General features: G+C 45.5%; 1 protein-coding gene across 8 annotated transcripts in view; it reads left to right on the forward strand.

Annotated features, from left to right (window-relative positions):
- The window catches only part of LOC109870009 (trinucleotide repeat-containing gene 6B protein), a 43,584-nt gene extending 19,141 nt beyond the window's left edge, over positions 1-24,443 (forward strand). For 3 of the 8 annotated variants that reach the window (XM_031805152.1, XM_031805151.1, XM_031805159.1), the window contains 10 exons: positions 1,794-1,952; positions 7,044-7,239; positions 7,506-7,667; positions 7,836-7,997; positions 9,480-9,623; positions 9,901-9,993; positions 10,264-10,473; positions 10,842-10,915; positions 20,740-20,879; positions 21,503-24,443. In XM_031805152.1, the coding sequence (XP_031661012.1) occupies positions 1,794-1,952; positions 7,044-7,239; positions 7,506-7,667; positions 7,836-7,997; positions 9,480-9,623; positions 9,901-9,993; positions 10,264-10,473; positions 10,842-10,915; positions 20,740-20,879; positions 21,503-22,064 (1,902 nt within the window). In that variant the 3' untranslated portion in view covers positions 22,065-24,443. The remainder of the gene's footprint in view (positions 1-1,793; positions 1,953-7,043; positions 7,240-7,505; positions 7,668-7,835; positions 7,998-9,479; positions 9,624-9,900; positions 9,994-10,263; positions 10,474-10,841; positions 10,916-20,739; positions 20,880-21,502) is intronic. The other 5 variants (XM_031805157.1, XM_031805158.1, XM_031805154.1 and 2 more) reach the window with 3 other exon arrangements.
- The last annotated feature ends 513 nt before the right edge of the window (positions 24,444-24,956 follow it).

A 24,956-nucleotide genomic window follows, 5' to 3' on the forward strand; every position in this document is an offset into this window, starting at 1 on the left:
ATCATTTAGGCAGGTTACCTTCGCTTCCTTGGGCACAGGGACTATTATGGTCTCTCTAGGTATTGGGGAGAGGTTGAAAATGTCAGTGAAGACAGTTGGTCCTCGCATGCTTTGAGTACACGTGCTGGTAATATGTCTGGCCCAGCGGCTTTGTGAATGTTGACCTGTTTTAAAGGTTTTGTTCACATCGGCTACAGAGAGCATTATCACACAGTCATCTAGAACCGCTGGTGCTCTCGTGCATGCTTCAGTGTTGCTTGCCTCGAAGCAAGCATAAAAGGCATTTAGCTTGTTGGGTAGGCACGCGTCACTGAGCAGCTCGCGTCTGGATTTCCCTTTGTAGTCCGTAATAGTTTAAGCCCTGCTACATCTGACAAGCTTTTTAATCCTACTACACCGGCTCTATCTTAATCCTTTGACACTTTGCTTGTTTGATGGTTCGTCAGAGGGCATAGCAGATTTCTTACAAGTGTCCGGATTAGTCTCCTGCTCCTTGAAAGCGGCAGCTCTAGCCTTTAGCTCTATTTTCAGGTGTCTCCAGCGATGTTCGATCGGGTTCAAGTCCGGGCTCTGGCTGGGCCACTCAAGGACATTCAGAGACTTCTCCCGAAGCCACTCCTGCGTTGTCTTGGCTGTGTGCTTAGGGTCGTTGTCCTGTTGGAAGGTGAACCTTCATCCCAGTCTAAGGTCCTGATTGCTCTGGAGCAGGTTTTTGTCATGGATCTCTGTACTTTTCTCCATTCATCTTTCCCTCGATCCTGACTAGTCTCCCAGTCCCTGCCACTGTAAAACATCCCCTCAGCATGATGCTGCCGCCACCATGTTTCACCGTAGGGATGGTATTGACCAGGTGATTTTATTTGAACCTTTCTTTAACTAGGCAAGTCGGTTAAGAACAAATTCTTATTTACAATAATGGCCAAACCCGGACGATGCTGGGCCAATTGTGCGCCGCCCTATGGGACTCCCAATCACGGCCGGATGTGATACAGCCTGGATTCGAACCAGGGACTGACCGCTTTACCATTCAGGAGTGGTGATGAGCAGTGCCTGGTTTCCTCCAGATGTGACTCTTAGCATTCAAGCCAAATTGCCAGTTTGGCCGGGTGGCCAGCTCTAGGAAGAGTCTTGGTTGTTCAAAGCTTCTTCCATTCAAGAATGATGATAGTCTCTGTGTTCTTGGGGACCTTCAATGCTGCAGAAACTTTTTTGGTACCCTTCCCTAGATCTGTGCCTCGGAGCTCTACGGACAATTCCTTCGACCTCATGGCTTGGTTTTTGCTCTGACATGCACTGTCAACTGTGGGACCTTATATAGGCAAGTGTGTGCCTTTTCAAATCATGTCCAATCAATTGAATTTACTACAGGTCGACTCCAATTAAGTTGTAGAAACATCTCAAGGATGATCAGTGGAAACAGGATGCATTTGAGCTCAATTTTGAGTCTCATAGCAAAGGGTCTGAATACTTATGTAAATAAGGGATTTCTGGCATTATTTGTATTTTAATTTGCAAAAATGTCAACCTATTTTTGCTTTGTCATTATGGGGTATTGTGTGTAGATTGAGTTTTTCAAATCAATTTTAGAATAAGGCTGTAACGTAACAAAATGTGGAAAAGGGAAAGGGGTCTGAATACTTTCCAACTATACTGTAGGCCCAATTTGTTTTTAAACATATTTTGAGATCTTACAGCTTTATCAGACATCAACCTCTGTCCATACCCCTCCTCTCTCTATCTGCTGTGTTCAAACTGCCCTCCTCTTCTTAGGGTGTTGTAACAGGTGTTTACAGTCGTCTATCCCTCTCCCCCAGGCCTGCCAGCTCCTCCTCCAGCAGCAGCAGCAGAACCCCCAGCAGCAACAGCTCACCTCACCACAGCAGCTCCAACAGCTCTTACAGAACCAGAGGAAGTTCCCCCAAAACCCACGCCAGCAGGCCGACCCACAACAGGTAATATTTTTACTGTTACTACTACTATTATATTGATTAGGAGATGACAGGTCTAATACAGAATCATGTCTGTCCAATGAACTCTATGCAAAGAAGGTATCATGCTGAATGAGGCAAATGGTGTGTCACACCAAGGGCTGTTGCGGTGACCGTATTACCGGCTGTCACCAGTCATGAAGGCAGTCCAATTCCACATGACTGTTTAGTCCCGGTAATTAGGCTTCTCCAAGCTCTGATGCTGCTGCTGGTCATTAGTAGTCTACCAAACTTGCTAACTGCCTGGTACTCAGCACTCTATTGTCCCTCAAATCACTCTGACATCAATGCAAATGTCTTTGAAAATCTAATCAAACACTTCATGAGAGCCCATGAGCTCATGTTGAGCAACATTTATATAGGCTATGTAGTTGCGGGAGAAAACCGAGTGATGGCCGGTAATAAAAATAGGATCCCATCAGCTTTCTATAGGCTAGGCCTACTATATTTATTTCTTAACTTTCCTAATATTAAGTACATTGCTTATATTTACGAAAGGAGAATACCCTACCTGGTTGGCATGAAAATAAAGCACGGGGAAAAGTCCTCCGTTCACTATGTGCATAGATGACATGTATTTTTTCCTCTGCCTTGTTTTGATACAGGTGCTTGATAATGGTCGATTCTAAATCAAAACACATGTCACATATATTACTTAGTATATGTAAAGACCAGATTAAATCAAGAATAGTGTGATGGGTGACAATATTAGCCAATCACTTGTGAATGATGCCCAGCATAAGAAACAATGCCTATTCTTGTCAACTTGTTTGAATCATACTCGCTCACCTCATGTAGCCTAGCCCATAGGCCTATATAACTCAGCAAAAAAATAAACGTCCCTTTTTCAGGACCCTGTCTTTCAAAGATAATTAATAAAAATCCAAATAACTTCACAGATCTTCATTGTAAAGGGTTTAAACGCTTTTTCAATGAACCATAAACAATTAATGAACATGCACCTGTGGAACGGTCGTTAAGACACTAACAGCTTACAGACGGTAGGCAATTAAGGTCACAGTTATGAACACTTAGGACAGTAAAGAGGCCTTTCTACTGACTCTGAAAAACACCAAAAGGAAGATGCCCAGGGTCCCTGCTCAACTGCTTGAACGTGCCTTAGGCATGCTGCAAGGAGGCATGAGGACTGCAGATGTGGCCAGGGCAATAAATTGCAACGTCCGTACTGTGAGACGCCTAAGACAGCACTACAGGGAGACAGGATGGACAGCTGATCGTCCTCGCAGTGGCAGACCATGTGTAACAACACCTGCACAGGATCGGTACATCCGAACATCACACCTGCGGGACAGATACAGGATGGCAACAACAACTGCCCGAGTTACACCAGGAACGCCCAATCCCTCCATCAGTGCTCAGACTGTCCGCAATAGGCTGAGAGAGGCTGGACTGAGGGCTTGTAGGCCTGTTGTAAGTCGGGTCCTCGCCAGACATCACCGGCAACAACGTCACCTGTGGGTACAAAACCACCGTCGCTGGACCAGACAGGACTGGCAAAAAGTGCTCTTCACTGACAAGTTGCGGTTTTGTCTCACCATGGGCGATGGTCGGATTCGCGTTTATCGTCGAAGGAACGAGTGTTACACCGAAGCCTGTACTCTGGAGTGGGATCGAGGTGGAGGGTCCGTCATGGTTTGGGGTGGTATGTCACAGCATCATCAGACTGAGCTTGTTCTCAGCGCTATGCATTACAGGGAAGACATCCTCCTCCCTCATGTGGTACCCTTCCTGCAGGCTCATCCTGACATGATCCTTACATGTGTTAACTGCGTTTATTTTCAGCAAACTTAACAGTGAGAGGACACTTTTTTGTTTGTTGCTGAGCCACAAAGGGCATGCTGCCGTGAAATTCGAGGCATTATCAAGTGCTTGTCAAATTGTAAATGAGACTATTGGAGTGTGTACACCCTTCGCAAAAAACAAAGCCGAACTCGTCCCGACTTTTTTCAAATCATCATTAGTCTCATCATGCAGCCTTACAATATATTAAACAACAAAACATATAGCCCAACATTTGTAGAACTAAAGTTACATTAACTCTACATTAAGCATATTGGAGTAGCTGTTTCTTTAACTGCTCAACACAGAATAGCTGCATGTGTGTACTCCCTCAAATCGTCTGGAGAAAATATTTATATTTTATTCAGACCACCAGGGGTCAATGTTTTTAGATGGGATATCCAGTAAGCCTCCTTTTGTAAAAGTAGGATCTCGACGTTACCTCCTCTCCTTGGTAGAGCAACATGCTCAATGCCTGTGTATTTGATGGAGGAGATCGGAGGGTTAGCTTCAACGAAGTGAGCTGCTACTGGATAGTCAAATGTTCTTACACCCGATTGGGGCTGCGGTGTTCAGCTATGCGTTGTTTTAATTGCCTTTTCGTTTGTCCTATGTAGGCTTTCCCACATGAACAAGTGGGAGTGTTTTGTCTGATTGCAGAATATGCCAGTGCTTTTTCACAATTTCTTTCATGTCCTCCATACACACTTAATTAAACAATGTATGTTTATGCTAATATTATGCACAATATTTAATTGTTTCCATATGATAACAATAGCCTAATATATTCAATATGTTATAAACTATTGTTTTTTTAAGTTTTACTCAATTCATTCTAATTCACTTAATAATTATGGCACACCCCTCACTGTTGTCATTGGTTGCGCTGTTTCTCTACATAACCTGGTTCAAGCATTCTTGACATTACTCTGAAGAAGGCACAGTGATGCTGAAACCGTGGTGACTTACCCAATAAATTACTGGGTATATATATATATATATATATAGTGTGCGACTCTATTTTTTAGAGCTTATAGTTTATTCACCGTTAGTCAGCACCTCTACATAAAATAATTTTCTCTGGGTGTACGCCAGCTCATGTTTTTATTATTATTATTATTATTTATAATTTTTTTAAATCAGACAACCCTATAGAATAGTTTGACCTATTTACCAAATCTTCTTGTTGTGTGTTCAATGCGAGATAAATATTCCTCTCGAGGCGCATTCTAATTGCGAGAGCCATAGGAGGGAAACATGTATTCTGACAAGAAGTCAATGCTCAACAAAGCAGTTTTGTCCTTTGTTGAAAGAGGGGGATCCCAGTTTTCCATTGCTACCACGTTTATTTGTCTGCTCCTTCCAATTGCGCGAGTAGCATCGTTTTACAAACATGTTAGGCGCAGCTGCGCAACAGAGCTCTTAAAGTGGCAATGGCATCTTAAAAGAGCAATAACATAGGCCTACTTTGTAATAAACCCCCCAGAATAATAATCTATGTATTTATAATAACATTATTAATAATAATTACATTCAGGATATGTCCAATGGTGTAAATGCAGATGGACAAACCTTATGCTTCAACCTATGTGCATATATACCTTGACTTTGTTGTCCTTAAGCCATTTTGCCACAACTTTGGAAGAATGCTTGGGGTCATTGTCCATTTGGAAGACCCATTTGCGACCAAGCTTTAACTTCTTGATGTCTTGAGATGATGCTTCAATATATCCACATCATTTTCTTTCCTCATGATGCCATCTATTTTGTGAAGTGCACCAGGCCCTCCTGCAGCAAAGCACCCCATAACATGATGCTGTCACCCCCGTGCTTCACGGTTGGGATGGTGTTCTTCGGCTTGCAAGTCAAAACTCCCTGCCCCATCCAGAATCCCCCCTTTTCCCTCAAACATAACGATGGTCATTATGGCCAAATAGTTATATTTCTGTTTCATCAGACCAGAGGACATTTCTCCAAAAAGTATGATCTTTCCCCATGTGCAGTTGTAAACCATAGTCTGGCTTTTTTTTATGGTGGTTTTGGAGCAGTGGCTTGCTTGCTTCCTTGCTGAGCGGCCTTTCAGGTTATGTCAATGTAGGACTCGTTTTACTGTGGATAGAGATATTTTGTACCTGTTTCCTCCAGCATCTTCACAAGGTCCTTTGCTGTTGTTCTGGGATTGATTTGTACTTTTCGCACCGAAATACATTCATCTCTAGGAGACAGAACGTGTCTCCTTCCTGAGCGGTATGACGGCTGCGTGGTCCCATGGTGTTTATACTTGCATTCTATTGTTTGTACAGAATGTGGTACCTTCAGGCGTTTGGAAATTTCTCCCCAGGATGAACCAGACTTGTGGAGGTCTACGATTGTTTTTCTGAGGTCTTGGCTGATATCTTTTGATTTTCCCATGATGCAAAGAGGTACTGAATTTGAAGGTAGGCCTTGAAATACAGCCACAGGTACACCTCCAATTGACTCAAATTATGTCAATTAGCCTTCTTAAGCCATGACATCATTTTCTGGAATTTTCCAAGGCACAGTCAACTCAGTGTATGTGAACTTCTGACCCACTGGAATTGTGATCCAGTGAATTATAAGTGAAATAATCTGTCTGTAAACTATTGTTGAGGGGGGGGGGACACTACCACCACCACTACTACCGTTACCAGCACCACTGCTGTTACTACTGTTTACCGTCACCACTACTGTTACTGTTGGGGCGGCAGGTAGCCTATTGGTTAGAGCGTTGGGCCAGTAACCGAAAGGTTGCTGAATCGAATCCCAGGGCTGGCAAGGGAAGAATTTGTCGTTCTGCCCCTGAACGACCCACCGTCATTGTAAATAAGAATGTGTTCTTAACTGACTTGCGTAGTTAAATAAAGGTTTATTTTTAAAAATAGTTAAATAAAATAATACTGTTACTACTGCTACTGCACCCAAAATGAGTACAGGCACCTACTTCAGTCCAAGTCAAGCACTGCTACTACTTCTACTATATACCAGAACGTACGGCAGCAGGCCGACCCACAACAGGTACTCCTACTACTTCTGGTACAGCAGCTACTAATACTACTGCATTGGAAACAACACAACCCCACTTATTTCATGCTATGACTCGGGTAAACCTCTGTACTTGACGAATTACTTTCACAGCATCGCATAGATAGTCAGACTGTGGTGATGCGCGCATGTTGCTGTGTTTGCTTACAGGGTTTTCAATCCCACTAATCTGTCATCTCTCTCTCTCCTCAGCTGGCCAGGATCGTGGCTATTCTCCAGCAGCAGAGGCAACAGCAGCAGCAGGGCGTCGGTGGGGTGGGAGTGGGCTCCAAACTGTCCCCCTCTCACCTGGGAGGGGGAGGCCCAAAACTACCTATGGCAGACTCCCTGCCCCATCCAGGCATGGGGGGCTCTCTGGACCTGCACCAGAAAACACAGGGCTACTCTGGTGAGTGGTGTACACACAGACATGAATGGAGATAAAGGATGGGTAATAATCTCTGGTCACATACTTGAGATTTCCCTTTTTACCTGAGAGAACATTCCTAAAATTAACACCTAACTAGAATATATTATTGTCATTACAAACCACTAAAAATGTAGACAGTCTTGTGGATTTTCATTGCATACTGACTGACGCTCTGCATGTAATTGAGTCATTGTACATGCCACCTGCCATCAGCTCTGACACCTTTCTGCTCCCCCCCCACCTAGGGTACAGTGGAGGAGTGAACATGTCTGGTCTGGACATGGGGGGCTCAGTGGTGGGGGGCCCAGGGGGCATGAAGGATGTGGGGGGGCAGCAATCCCGCTTCAAATGGATGATGGAGGGTCACTCTCCTGCCCCTTCCCTTCCTGAGAGCCTCCACAAAAACGGTGAGAGCGAACGCCCTTATTCTGTAGTGAGTGTACTGAATTAATTACAGTATGACATGCCAACATTGTCAACCCATCAGCTGCTTTTTCATCTGACTTTATTGTTGTATTCTCCATCTCATGGTCTTCTCTTCCCTCTCTGTCTTTCCATCCCCCTCGCTCTTTCAGGTCCTATGTCCACACCTATGAGGAGGGGGGGCTCGCCATATTCCCAGTATGACATGATGGGAGGGGAGGGGCTAGGTATGCCCACACAGGGGGACAACTGGCACCGTACTCCTGGGAACAAGATGGGCTCCAAGCCCCAGGGCACGTCCAGCTGGCCTCCTGGTGAGTGGCCCTTCTAAATATCAACTGAATGTGCAGGGATTGTTCTATCCCACCACTAACACACCTGATTTGATCAAATCCCCTGAATCAGTTAGTGTTGGGCTGGAACAGAAGCCTGCAACTCTCTGTGACTAGGGTTAACCTGTTATGGCTGCAATCCCGATACCGGGATCGATATGACAACTACCAGTGAAAATAGAGGGCGCCAAATTCAAACCACAGAAATCTCATAATTACAATTCCTAAAACATGTCTTATATAATTTTAAAGCTATTCTCGTTGTTAATCCCACCAAAGTGTCCGATTTCAAATAGGCTTTTCAGCGAAAGCACTACAAACGATTATGTTAGGTCTCCACCAAACCACAATAAGCACAGCCATTTTCCATCCAAATATAGCATTCACAAAAACCAGAAATAAAGAAAATGAATCACTAACCTTGAATTATCTTCATCAGATGACACTCATAAGACTTCATGTTAGACAATTCATGCATGTTTTGTTTGATAAAGTTCATATTTATATAAAAGAATCTGAGTTTACATTGGCGCATTAGATTCACTAGTTCCAAAAACATCAAGTGATTTTGCATAGCCACATCATTCAACAGAAATACTCATCATAAATGTAGATGGTAATACAAGTTATACACATGGAATTATAGATATACCTCTCCTTAATGCAACCGCTGTGTCAGATTTCCAAAAAAATTTATGGAAAAGAAACGCATGCAATAATCTGATACGGCGCTCAAAAGTAAAAACACCACAGCCGCAAAGATTGCGTCAACATAAACATGAAATTAGATGATAAATATGCCCTTACCTTTGATCTACATCAGAAAAGCACTCCAGGAATCCCAGGTCCGCAATAAATGAAAATGTCCGTTATTTCTGTCCAAATACCTTCTTTTGTTAGTGCGTTTGGTATAAATATCCAAACGCTAATTCTAACATATAGCTTCAATAAAGTTCCAACCGGAGTATTCCTTCTTGTCTACGTGAGCAATGGAACGCAAGTGACTACCATGAGGAAAAAGGGCGATCACAAAATGGCTGCTTGATGGACATCTGATATATTCTGTTCTCATTCACTCCCACAACAACATAGAAGCCTCATTATAATTTATATTGATGGTTGACATCAAGTGGAACCCCTAGGCAATGCAACATCATTCATATCTCAAGGGGATTTCATTGGCGACTCTGGTAAATACATACTAGCTCAGATTTCTGACTTACTGTTTTGATTTCAACTCAGGATTTTACCTGCCAATATGAGTTCTGTTATACTCACAGACATCAATCAAACAGTTTTAGAAATTTCAGAGTGTTTTCTATCCAATACTAATAATAATATGCAAATATTAGCAACTATGACTGAGGAGCAGGCCGTTTGATATGGGCACCTTTCATCCAAGCTACTCAATACTGCCCCTGCAATTCTAATCCAGAATTTCTGTATGTTTGTCTGTGATGTCAGAGTTCCAGCCCGGAGTGCCCTGGAAGGGGATCCAGAGCATCGACCCCGAGTCTGATCCCTACATGACCCCAGGGAGCATGATGGGAATCCCTGGGCCGTCCAGCCTCAACGACACAGAGCACCAGTTGCTAAGAGACAACACAGGTACCTACCTAGATTGAAGCAGAGTTACTCCTGTTTCTATGACTAAGTCCACATTCCGAGCACTAGATGCTGAGACCGGCTGACCTGACATTACTTATTACTTAACAGTAACACATTACATAAGTATATTGTCAACCCTCCGTGTTCTTGCAAGTCAAAAACTTGCACAGAACACTGAAATCATACCCATCAATACATGCATCAGTCAGTTAAACATCAGGTTGTGATAATAATACATGTGTGTTGATGCTAGCTAAGCTTGTGGTGTGTGTTTCAGAACCCAACCCCTCCCTGAACACCTTGCTGCCTTCACCTGGTGCCTGGCCCTACAGTGCCTCAGACAGCCCCCTCAACAACGCACACAACTCAGGTAGCAGACTGGAAAACACTCACAGTATTGCTGTAAATGTGTTATGTATGGTTTATGAATGTCCTAATGTGCCTTTCACTGAAAGTGTTACACATTCACTCAGTAGTGTTTCTCTGCTTTTTTCACTCATATACTGTTTCAGCTGTTGTATCATTCAGTAAATCAAGTTTCAACTCTGTCTTCGTTTAGTTTTTCTGTGTGTTCCATCCGCCATGTGTGCGGTTATAACAGAGGCAGTTCTGACTCTAGTTCATTTCCTGTTACTCACAGCAAATTACACAGAGTATAAGACCAGCTGGCCCCCTGAGCCCATTGGACACAACAAGATGTGGAAGACCAATCGCAACCAACAGTCCCAGCAGCTGCCACGCCCACCCCCGGGACTCACCAATCAGAAGCAGGCCTCGCCGTCCCGTGGCCCGTGGCAGGCCCGTGGCTGGGGCAGCTCGAGTGGGATCCAGGAAACCAGATATGGCCCTGGTAATGTCATAACACAATGTTGTAGAGAATGGAGGGGCCTGTGTTTCTGAGTCTTTCCATCCTGTACTGTACTGTGCTGCCCTGCTGCCTGGGAAAGCATTCAGCAGACTAAATGTACCCAGGATGTCCCTTGCCTTGATCTGATGCGCCATCCCAAATGGCACTGGTCAATACTAGTGCACTATAAAGGGAATGTGGTGCCATTTGGGATGCAGACCCAGATAAATTACATATTTTATTCTGGGTGCTGCAATCTTAAAGTACAGTAGGGCTTATTTATCATTCATTGCTCCAGAGCTGCCTGCCGCAAGTACAGCAGTAGTGGTTTTCTAATATCTGGAACTGATTCCTATGTGCTTTGATTCTAGCAGGCTCTGCTTGGAGTGATGGGGGGACCTCCAGAGGAAGCTGCTGGCTGGTGCTCTGCAACCTCACCCCACAGGTACACACATCATCCCTCATCAAGACTACCGACACACTCACACATCATCCCTCATCAAGACTACCGACACACACACGCATCATCCCTCATCAAGACTACCGACACACACACATCATCTCACATCATCCCTCATCAAGACTACCGACACACACACACACACACACACACACACACACACACACACCTCATCAAGACTACCGACACACACACACACACATCATCCCTCATCAATATTACCTACACACACACATCATCCCTCAAGACTACCTACACACACACACACACACACACACACACACACACATCATCCCTCAAGACTACCTACATACACACACACACACACACACACACACACACACACACACACACACACACACACACACACCATCCCTCAAGACTACCTACACATACACATCATTCCTCAAGACTACCTACACACACACATCATCCCTCAAGACTACCTACACACACACATCATCCCTCAAGACTACGTACACACACACACCATCCCTCAAGACTACCTACACACACACATCATCCCTCAAGACTACCTACACACACATCATCCCTCAAGACTACCTACACACACTCATCATCCCTCAAGACTACCTACACACACTCATCATCCCTCAAGACTACCTACACACACACATCATCCCTCAAGACTACCTACACACACACACATCATCCCTCAAGACTACCTACACACACACATCATCCCTCAAGACTACCTAACACACACACATCATCCCTCAAGACTACCTACACATCATCCCTCAAGACTACCTACATACACATCATCCCTCAAGACTACCTACACACACACATCATCCCTCAAGACTACCTACACACACACATCATCCCTCAAGACTACCTACACACACACACATCATCCCTCAAGACTACCTACACACACACACATCATCCCTCAAGACTACCTACACACACACACATCATCCCTCAAGACTACCTACACACACACACATCATCCCTCAAGACTACCTACACACACACACACATCATCCCTCAAGACTACCTACACACACACACATCATCCCTCAAGACTACCTACACACACACACATCATCGCTCAAGACTACCTACACACACACACATCATCGCTCAAGACTACCTACACACACACACATCATCCCTCAAGACTACCTACACATACACATCATCCCTCAAGACTACCTACATACACATCATCCCTCAAGACTACCTACACACACACCATCCCGCAAGACTACCTACACACACACACCATCCCTCAAGACTACCTACACACACACATCATCCCTCAAGACTACCTACACACACACACATCATCCCTCAAGACTACCTACACACACACATCATCCCTCAAGACTACCTAACACACACACATCATCCCTCAAGACTACCTACACACACACACATCATCCCTCAAGACTACCTACACATCATCCCTCAAGACTACCTACATACACATCATCCCTCAAGACTACCTACACACACACATCATCCCTCAAGACTACCTACACACACACATCATCCCTCAAGACTACCTACACACACACACATCATCCCTCAAGACTACCTACACACACACACATCATCCCTCAAGACTACCTACACACACACACATCATCCCTCAAGACTACCTACACACACACACATCATCCCTCAAGACTACCTACACACACACACACATCATCCCTCAAGACTACCTACACACACACACATCATCCCTCAAGACTACCTACACACACACACATCATCCCTCAAGACTACCTACACACACACATCATCCCTCAAGACTACCTACTCACACACACATCATCCCTCAAGACTACCTACACACACACATCATCCCTCAAGACTACCTACACACACATCATCCCTCAAGACTACCTACATACACATCATCCCTCAAGACTACCTACATACACATCATCCCTCAAGACTACCTACACACACACATCCCTCAAGACTACCTACACACACACACCATCCCTCAAGACTACCTACACACACACACATCATCCCTCAAGACTACCTACACACACACACATCATCCCTCAAGACTACCTACACATACACATCATCCCTCAAGACTACCTACATACACATCATCCCTCAAGACTACCTACATACACATCATCCCTCAAGACTACCTACATACACATCATCCCTCAAGACTACCTACACACACATACACATCATCCCTCAAGACTACCTACACACACACACACACATCATCCCTCAAGACTACCTACACACACACATCATCGCTCAAGACTACCTACACATACACATCATCCCTCAAGACTACCTACACATACACATCATCCCTCAAGACTACCTACACACACACCATCCCTCAAGACTACCTACACACACACACACACACCATCCCTCAAGACTACCTACACACACACACACACACACACATCATCCCTCAAGACTACCTACACACACACATCATCCCTCAAGACTACCTACACACACACATCATCCCTCAAGACTACCTACACACACACATCATCCCTCAAGACTACCTACACACACACATCATCCCTCAAGACTACCTACACACACACATCATCCCTCAAGACTACCTACACACACACATCATCCCTCAAGACTACCTACACACACACATCATCCCTCAAGACTACCTACACACACACATCATCCCTCAAGACTACCTACACACACACACACATCATCCCTCAAGACTACCTACACACACACACACATCATCCCTCAAGACTACCTACACACACACACACATCATCCCTCAAGACTACCTACACACACACATCATCCCTCAAGACTACCTACACACACATCATCCCTCAAGACTACCTACACACACTCATCATCCCTCAAGACTACCTACACACACTCATCATCCCTCAAGACTACCTACACACACACATCATCCCTCAAGACTACCTACACACACACACATCATCCCTCAAGACTACCTACACACACACACATCATCCCTCAAGACTACCTACATACACACACACACACACACACACACACACACACACACACACACACACACACACCATCCCTCAAGACTACCTACACATACACATCATTCCTCAAGACTACCTACACACACACATCATCCCTCAAGACTACCTACACACACACATCATCCCTCAAGACTACGTACACACACACACCATCCCTCAAGACTACCTACACACACACATCATCCCTCAAGACTACCTACACACACATCATCCCTCAAGACTACCTACACACACTCATCATCCCTCAAGACTACCTACACACACTCATCATCCCTCAAGACTACCTACACACACACATCATCCCTCAAGACTACCTACACACACACACATCATCCCTCAAGACTACCTACACACACACATCATCCCTCAAGACTACCTAACACACACACATCATCCCTCAAGACTACCTACACATCATCCCTCAAGACTACCTACATACACATCATCCCTCAAGACTACCTACACACACACATCATCCCTCAAGACTACCTACACACACACATCATCCCTCAAGACTACCTACACACACACACATCATCCCTCAAGACTACCTACACACACACACATCATCCCTCAAGACTACCTACACACACACACATCATCCCTCAAGACTACCTACACACACACACATCATCCCTCAAGACTACCTACACACACACACACATCATCCCTCAAGACTACCTACACACACACACATCATCCCTCAAGACTACCTACACACACACACATCATCGCTCAAGACTACCTACACACACACACATCATCGCTCAAGACTACCTACACACACACACATCATCCCTCAAGACTACCTACACATACACATCATCCCTCAAGACTACCTACATACACATCATCCCTCAAGACTACCTACACACACACCATCCCGCAAGACTACCTACACACACACACCATCCCTCAAGACTACCTACACACACACATCATCCCTCAAGACTACCTACACACACACACATCATCCCTCAAGACTACCTACACACACACATCATCCCTCAAGACTACCTAACACACACACATCATCCCTCAAGACTACCTACACACACACACATCATCCCTCAAGACTACCTACACATCATCCCTCAAGACTACCTACATACACATCATCCCTCAAGACTACCTACACACACACACATCATCCCTCAAGACTACCTACACACACACATCATCCCTCAAGACTACCTACACACACACACATCATCCCTCAAGACTACCTACACACACACACATCATCCCTCAAGACTACCTACACACACACACATCATCCCTCAAGACTACCTACACACACACACATCATCCCTCAAGACTACCTACACACACACACACATCATCCCTCAAGACTACCTACACACACACACACATCATCCCTCAAGACTACCTACACACACACACATCATCGCTCAAGACTACCTACACACACACACATCATCGCTCAAGACTACCTACACACACACACATCATCCCTCAAGACTACCTACACATACACATCATCCCTCAAGACTACCTACATACACATCATCCCTCAAGACTACCTACACACACACCATCCCGCAAGACTACCTACACACACACACCATCCCTCAAGACTACCTACACACACACATCATCCCTCAAGACTACCTACACACACACATCATCCCTCAAGACTACCTACACACACACACATCATCCCTCAAGACTACCTACACACACACATCATCCCTCAAGACTACCTACACACACACACATCATCCCTCAAGACTACCTACACACACACATCATCCCTCAAGACTACCTACACACACATCATCCCTCAAGACTACCTACATACACATCATCCCTCAAGACTACCTACATACACATCATCCCTCAAGACTACCTACACACACACATCCCTCAAGACTACCTACACACACACACCATCCCTCAAGACTACCTACACACACACACATCATCCCTCAAGACTACCTACACACACACACATCATCCCTCAAGACTACCTACACATACACATCATCCCTCAAGACTACCTACACATACACATCATCCCTCAAGACTACCTACATACACATCATCCCTCAAGACTACCTACATACACATCATCCCTCAAGACTACCTACATACACATCATCCCTCAAGACTACCTACACACACATACACATCATCCCTCAAGACTACCTACACACACACACACACATCATCCCTCAAGACTACCTACACACACACATCATCGCTCAAGACTACCTACACATACACATCATCCCTCAAGACTACCTACACATACACATCATCCCTCAAGACTACCTACACACACACCATCCCTCAAGACTACCTACACACACACACACACACCATCCCTCAAGACTACCTACACACACACACACACACACACATCATCCCTCAAGACTACCTACACACACACATCATCCCTCAAGACTACCTACACACACACATCATCCCTCAAGACTACCTACACACACACATCATCCCTCAAGACTACCTACACACACACATCATCCCTCAAGACTACCTACACACACACATCATCCCTCAAGACTACCTACACACACACATCATCCCTCAAGACTACCTACACACACACACACATCATCCCTCAAGACTACCTACACACACACACACATCATCCCTCAAGACTACCTACACACACACACACATCATCCCTCAAGACTACCTACACATACACATCATCCCTCAAGACTACCTACACATACACATCATCCCTCAAGACTACCTACACACACACCATCCCTCAAGACTACCTACACACACACACACACACACACATCATCCCTCAAGACTACCTACACACACACATCATCCCTCAAGACTACCTACACACACACATCATCCCTCAAGACTACCTACACACACACATCATCCCTCAAGACTACCTACACACACACATCATCCCTCAAGACTACCTACACACACACATCATCCCTCAAGACTACCTACACACACACATCATCCCTCAAGACTACCTACACACACACATCATCCCTCAAGACTACCTACACACACACATCATCCCTCAAGACTACCTACACACACACACACATCATCCCTCAAGACTACCTACACACACACACACATCATCCCTCAAGACTACCTACACACACACACACATCATCCCTCAAGACTACCTACACACACACATCATCCCTCAAGACTACCTACACACACATCATCCCTCAAGACTACCTACACACACTCATCATCCCTCAAGACTACCTACACACACTCATCATCCCTCAAGACTACCTACACACACACATCATCCCTCAAGACTACCTACACACACACACATCATCCCTCAAGACTACCTACACACACACACATCATCCCTCAAGACTACCTACACACACACATCATCCCTCAAGACTACCTAACACACACACATCATCCCTCAAGACTACCTACACACACACACATCATCCCTCAAGACTACCTACACATCATCCCTCAAGACTACCTACATACACATCATCCCTCAAGACTACCTACACACACACATCATCCCTCAAGACTACCTACACACACACATCATCCCTCAAGACTACCTACACACACACACATCATCCCTCAAGACTACCTACACACACACACATCATCCCTCAAGACTACCTACACACACACACATCATCCCTCAAGACTACCTACACACACACACATCATCCCTCAAGACTACCTACACACACACACACATCATCCCTCAAGACTACCTACACACACACACATCATCCCTCAAGACTACCTACACACACACACATCATCGCTCAAGACTACCTACACACACACACATCATCGCTCAAGACTACCTACACACACACACATCATCCCTCAAGACTACCTACACATACACATCATCCCTCAAGACTACCTACATACACATCATCCCTCAAGACTACCTACACACACACCATCCCGCAAGACTACCTACACACACACACCATCCCTCAAGACTACCTACACACACACATCATCCCTCAAGACTACCTACACACACACATCATCCCTCAAGACTACCTACACACACACACATCATCCCTCAAGACTACCTACACACACACATCATCCCTCAAGACTACCTACACACACACACATCATCCCTCAAGACTACCTACACACACACATCATCCCTCAAGACTACCTACACATACACATCATCCCTCAAGACTACCTACATACACATCATCCCTCAAGACTACCTACACACACACCATCCCTCAAGACTACCTACACACACACACCATCCCTCAAGACTACCTACACACACACACCATCCCTCAAGACTACCTACACACACACATCATCCCTCAAGACTACCTACACACACACACACACACATCATCCCTCAAGACTACCTACACACACACACACATCATCCCTCAAGACTACCTACACACACACACATCATCCCTCAAGACTACCTACACACACACACATCATCCCTCAAGACTACCTACACACACACACATCATCCCTCAAGACTACCTACACATCATCCCTCAAGACTACCTACATACACATCATCCCTCAAGACTACCTACACACACACATCATCCCTCAAGACTACCTACACACACGCACACACATCATCCCTCAAGACTACCTACACACACACACATCATCCCTCAAGACTACCTACACACACACACATCATCCCTCAAGACTACCTACACACACACACATCATCCCTCAAGACTACCTACACACACACACATCATCCCTCAAGACTACCTACACACACACACATCATCCCTCAAGACTACCTACACACACACACATCATCCCTCAAGACTACCTACACATACACATCATCCCTCAAGACTACCTACACATACACATCATCCCTCAAGACTACCTACATACACATCATCCCTCAAGACTACCTACACACACACCATCCCTCAAGACTACCTACACACACACACCATCCCTCAAGACTACCTACACACACACACATCATCCCTCAAGACTACCTACACACACACACATCATCCCTCAAGACTACCTACACATACACATCATCCCTCAAGACTACCTACATACACATCATCCCTCAAGACTACCTACATACACATCATCCCTCAAGACTACCTACATACACATCATCCCTCAAGACTACCTACACACACATACACATCATCCCTCAAGACTACCTACACACACACACACACATCATCCCTCAAGACTACCTACACACACACACACATCATCGCTCAAGACTACCTACACACACACATCATCCCTCAAGACTACCTACACATACACATCATCCCTCAAGACTACCTACACATACACATCATCCCTCAAGACTACCTACACACACACCATCCCTCAAGACTACCTACACACACACACACACACCATCCCTCAAGACTACCTACACACACACACACACACATCATCCCTCAAGACTACCTACACACACACATCATCCCTCAAGACTACCTACACACACACATCATCCCTCAAGACTACCTACACACACACATCATCCCTCAAGACTACCTACACACACACATCATCCCTCAAGACTACCTACACACACACACACATCATCCCTCAAGACTACCTACACACACACACACATCATCCCTCAAGACTACCTACACACACACACACATCATCCCTCAAGACTACCTACACACACACACACATCATCCCTCAAGACTACCTACACACACACACACATCATCCCTCAAGACTACCTACACACACACACACATCATCCCTCAAGACTACCTACACACACACACACATCATCCCTCAAGACTACCTACACACACACACACATCATCCCTCAAGACTACCTACACACACACACACATCATCCCTCAAGACTACCTACACACACACACACATCATCCCTCAAGACTACCTACACACACACACACATCATCCCTCAAGACTACCTACACACACACACACATCATCCCTCAAGACTACCTACACACACACACACATCATCCCTCAAGACTACCTACACACACACACACATCATCCCTCAAGACTACCTACACACACACACACACATCATCCCTCAAGACTACCTACACACACACACACACATCATCCCTCAAGACTACCCACACACACACACACATCATCCCTCAAGACTACCCACACACACACACACATCATCCCTCAAGACTACCCACACACACACACACATCATCCCTCAAGACTACCCACACACACACACATCATCCCTCAAGACTACCCACACACACACATCATCCCTCAAGACTACCCACACACACACATCATCCCTCAAGACTACCCACACACACACATCATCCCTCAAGACTACCCACACACACACACATCATCCCTCAAGACTACCCACACACACACACACATCATCCCTCAAGACTACCCACACACACACACACATCATCCCTCAAGACTACCTACACACACACATCATCCCTCAAGACTACCTACACACACACATCATCCCTCAAGACTACCTACACACACACACACATCATCCCTCAAGACTACCCACACACACACACACATCATCCCTCAAGACTACCCACACACACACATCATCCCTCAAGACTACCCACACACACACATCATCCCTCGAGACTACCCACACACACACATCATCCCTCGAGACTACCCACACACACACATCATCCCTCGAGACTACCCACACACACACACACCATCCCTCGAGGCTACCCACGCACCATCACTTCTCCTTCACATATCCCCCTCTACCACATAAGTCATCCCTAACCCATGTCCGTCTGTTCCCTCCTGCAGATTGACGGCTCCACCCTCCGTACCATCTGTATGCAGCATGGCCCCCTGCTGACCTTTCACCTCGGCCTGACCCAGGGCAGTGCTCTGATTCGCTACAGCACCCCACAGGAAGCAGCAAAGGCCCAGAGCGCACTACACATGTAAGCCCCTCTCAGCTTGTCAATCAGCCTCAATGGTGTAGCTTTGTAGATCAGGGCTTCTCAAACTTTTTCACTCGGGGTGCCCCCCCTTTCAGCATTGGGGGAAACATCCAACCCCCCCACATCTATTTCTATGGGCACAAGCACTGTTCATGACAAGCTATTCAGACCCCTGTTTTGGTGGAGGGAATGTTCCTGGTTTAAAGATTATTTCCTGCAGTTGTATACATTTTGTCATGTCTAATGTGTTCATTTGATAGTTGTAATTTTGTCACTCAAATATCTATGGCCTAAAAAATCAAACATTCACTAACATGGGCTAGTTGATCTAGACATGTAAGGTATGCAATGACTAATGCACGCCCCACAGTTTGGAGCCACTGCTGTAGATGAACAATCTCCAGCTCCATAGATGGACATACCATAGACTGAAAATCAAGGACATTCCATGCTGGCTGTCTGGTGGGCATGGAACACACTCATTTCGTAGGAATGGGCTGGGGAAAACCTGCTTAGACTTAATGGCGATTACTATAATAAAATGTGAACACTAATAGATAATAGCCGGTGAACACAAAACTAAAATTCAATCACTCCTTACTCTCTCCTCTCTCTCTCTCCAGGTGTGTCCTGGGCAATACCACCATCTTGGCCAAGTTTGTGAGCGAAGAGGAGGTTGCTCGCTATTTTGCACATTCCCAGGCGGGGGGGGCAGGGTCCAGCGGAGCAGCCGGGGCCCCAGGGTCCAGCGGAGGCCAGGGAGGCCCCACAGGGACAGGTGCCATGGGGGCCAACAGCAGCGGGGAGAGGGAACGAGACAGAACCAGAGAAGGAGAGGGATCTGCCCCTGGAGGAGGAGGTAACGGAGGGGGAGGAGGCAGCTCGGGGCCTGTCAGCTCTGGCTGGCAGAGTTTAGACGGTACAGGAGGCTCCCTGGATCCTACCCCCACCCAGGGGCCCGGCCTGAGTATGTTTGCCCAGTGGAGCAGCAACGGTTCTGGGGGAGGAGGGGTGGCTGGGGGTGTAGAGCCCGGCAGACAGGGTTTGTGGGGAGGGATGGGGGGTGGAGGGTACCCCAGCAGTAGTATGTGGGGGTCCCCTGCCATGGAGGATCGACACCAGATGGGGAGTCCTGCTGCTTTGCTGCCTGGAGACCTGCTAGGAGGAGGGTCTGATTCTATCTGAATGACCACACCTAATACATGAACGCATACATTACGAAAAAACATGCACTTACACAAGTTCTACCACACACACCCAGTGGCCAGTATATTAGGTACATTCATCTAGTACCGGGTCAAACCCCCCTTTGGCTCCAGAATTCTTCGGGGCTTGGAAACGTTGCTCAATTGGTATCTAGGGCCCTAACGTGTGCCAGGAAAACATTCCCCCACCATTACACCACCAGCCTGTACTGTTGACACCAGGCAGGATGGGGCCATGGACTCATGCTGCTTACACCAGATCCTGACTGCCCTCAGCATGACACAACAGGAACCAGGATTAGTTGGACCAGGCAATTGTCCAGTGTTGGTGACCGTGTGTCCACTGGAGCCGCTTCTTCTTGTTTTTAGCTGATAGGAGTGGAAACCCAGTGCGGTAGTCTGATGCAATATCCCATCAGTGACAAGGACCAACGAGTTGTGTGTTCCGAGATGCCGTTCTGCACACCACTGTTGTACTGCTCCGTTATTTCCCTGTTTATGGCCCGCCTGTTAGCTTGCACTATCCTTGCCATTCTCCTTCGACCTCTCATCAATGAGCTGTTTTCACCCACAGGACTGCTGCTGACTGGATGTTTTTAGTTTGTCATTCTACATTCTCACTAAACCCTAGACAGTGTTATGCGTGAAAAGTACAGGAGGCTTCTGAGAGACTGGAACCGGTACGCCTAGCACCGACAATCATACCACGCTCAGTCGCTAAGGTCACTTGTTTTTCCCATTCTAGCGTTCAATCGAACAGTAACTGGAATGCCTTGATGCCCGTCTGCCTGCTATATATAGCCAGCCACGGCCACGTGACTTACTGTCTGTAGGAGCGAGCCCTTTTCGGGAACGAGCTGGTGTAACTTATAAACTGGCCACTGAGTGTGCATATACGTTAAAACACCGATGAAATGAGTTCATACTACACTGGTTACAAACATGCAGGTCCACTGACGGTAACTGTCACACATTATGTCACGAATAGACGGTGACATGCCAACACTACCCACACACAAAATCTCACACACACACACACACACATACATTCGCACACCTTTTACCTTTAAATGAAGACTTCAACAGCAAGACTTGAACAGACAGAGGTGGAATCTGTTGGACTGACAGACTCACCTGGATGACTCCTCTTTCTACACCCATGTAATACAAAAACAGAACTCACACTGAGCATACTGAGCCCCTATCACTCAGGCATGCCCTGTAGAGGAACTAACAACGTGACAACACATGGAGGTCTTCCTATGTGATGTGTAACAACTTATTACAACAACTCTGTACTACACAAACCTACAGGACGTTACAGCGCCGGGCCAGTTGGGCTTACAGTACCTACCTGACCCAACCCGTTCTGACATTCGGAATCACCTTCTCTCTATTTCTCACCAGTTACACACTGCTCTGATGTTTAACAAGCAAACATGTATCTTCTTGTATGTCATTTTTTTCCTGTTTGTAAAAAAGTGGAACAGTGGAAAAAATCCAAGATGTCTTTTCTTTTTGTTTTTCCTTCAAAATGCTGACCTCGTTATATATTTTTTCTTACTCAATCAAGTTGGTTATTATGTCATGATGATCACTTATTACTAGCTGTACAATGTTCCCTCCTGCCTGCCTGTGTGAATGTGCTAGGCGTGACGGTATGTTGATGATGATATTGTGAGGCAGTGGGCGCAGTCCACAGCTAAGGAGAAGCGATGCAACAACCAACGGTTGCGTGCCACGTCATCGACTGACAAATTGCTATAACCAATGATGTGGTTAGCTGATACAACGCCTGAATAGGTATTTTAAGTAAGGTCTGTCTGTCTTCAGCAACGTCTAAGCATAGGAACGCGCCCTGTGTCTGTCGTTGCCGTGGTGAATGTGTTTTTGTCAAAGAGATTCATTCATGATTAACAAGCGAGTGATTGTGAGAGATAGTGTGTGTGTCTGCAAACACTTGGTAGGCGGACATTTTTTACATCAGGTGTTCCGTGTGTATGTACTTGATGCAGGTGTGTGTGTGGAAAGTTCAAGAACATAGGCACTAATGCATATTTCTCTTAAGTTGTGGTTTTAGCAGAAATATTTTTTTTTTGTCTGAATTGCAGTAATATTTTTTTTAAAGAAGCAAACAACTGAAGGCAATTATATTAAGATGCCAAAACCTACCATACCAAGCTGAGCTGGAGCGGTGTTTTGCAAACACGTTAAAGTTACCAATTGTTTTATTTTTTTGTTGTGTATCAATTTAAATTAAGGCGGGCTTTATCACTCCTGTTCAGGTTCTTTTTGTTTGTTTTCAGATTTGACAAAGGAGATAATTAATTTAAGCAAACACAATAAAGGTTGAATTCAACTCTTCGGTGTCATTGTGTTACATTTTAAAACCACAACGCTACCTCAGTGAGTCTGACACATACCCCTCATCTTCACAACTTTTTTTTCTACCTCAGTGAGTCTGACACACACCCCTCATCTTCACAACTTTTTTTCAATGACTTGCCCATGATAATTGACCATCCATTGTTATACCTAGAAGTTGAGCTTCCTCAACTTGCTCAATGGTCACACCCTTTATGTACAACTCCAGTTGAGGTTTAGGTCTTTAGAGAAAGTTTGAACCAAATACAATGCTATTAGTTTTAGATGTGTTTAAGACCAGTTTATTATTAATCACCCATTCTGATGATGACTGTAACTCCTTATTTAGAATTTAAGGGATCTCACTGGCTTTGGATGCTGACATGGAGAGTGTGGAATCATCTGCATACATTGTAATTTTAGCTTTGTAAGACCAGTGGCAAATCATTAGTAAAATATAGAGGAGTAGGTCCATGACAACTGCCCTGAGGGACAACGCACTGTACAT

Source organism: Oncorhynchus kisutch, linkage group LG25, assembly GCF_002021735.2.
Source record: "Oncorhynchus kisutch isolate 150728-3 linkage group LG25, Okis_V2, whole genome shotgun sequence".
NCBI classification, from domain to species: domain Eukaryota; kingdom Metazoa; phylum Chordata; class Actinopteri; order Salmoniformes; family Salmonidae; genus Oncorhynchus; species Oncorhynchus kisutch.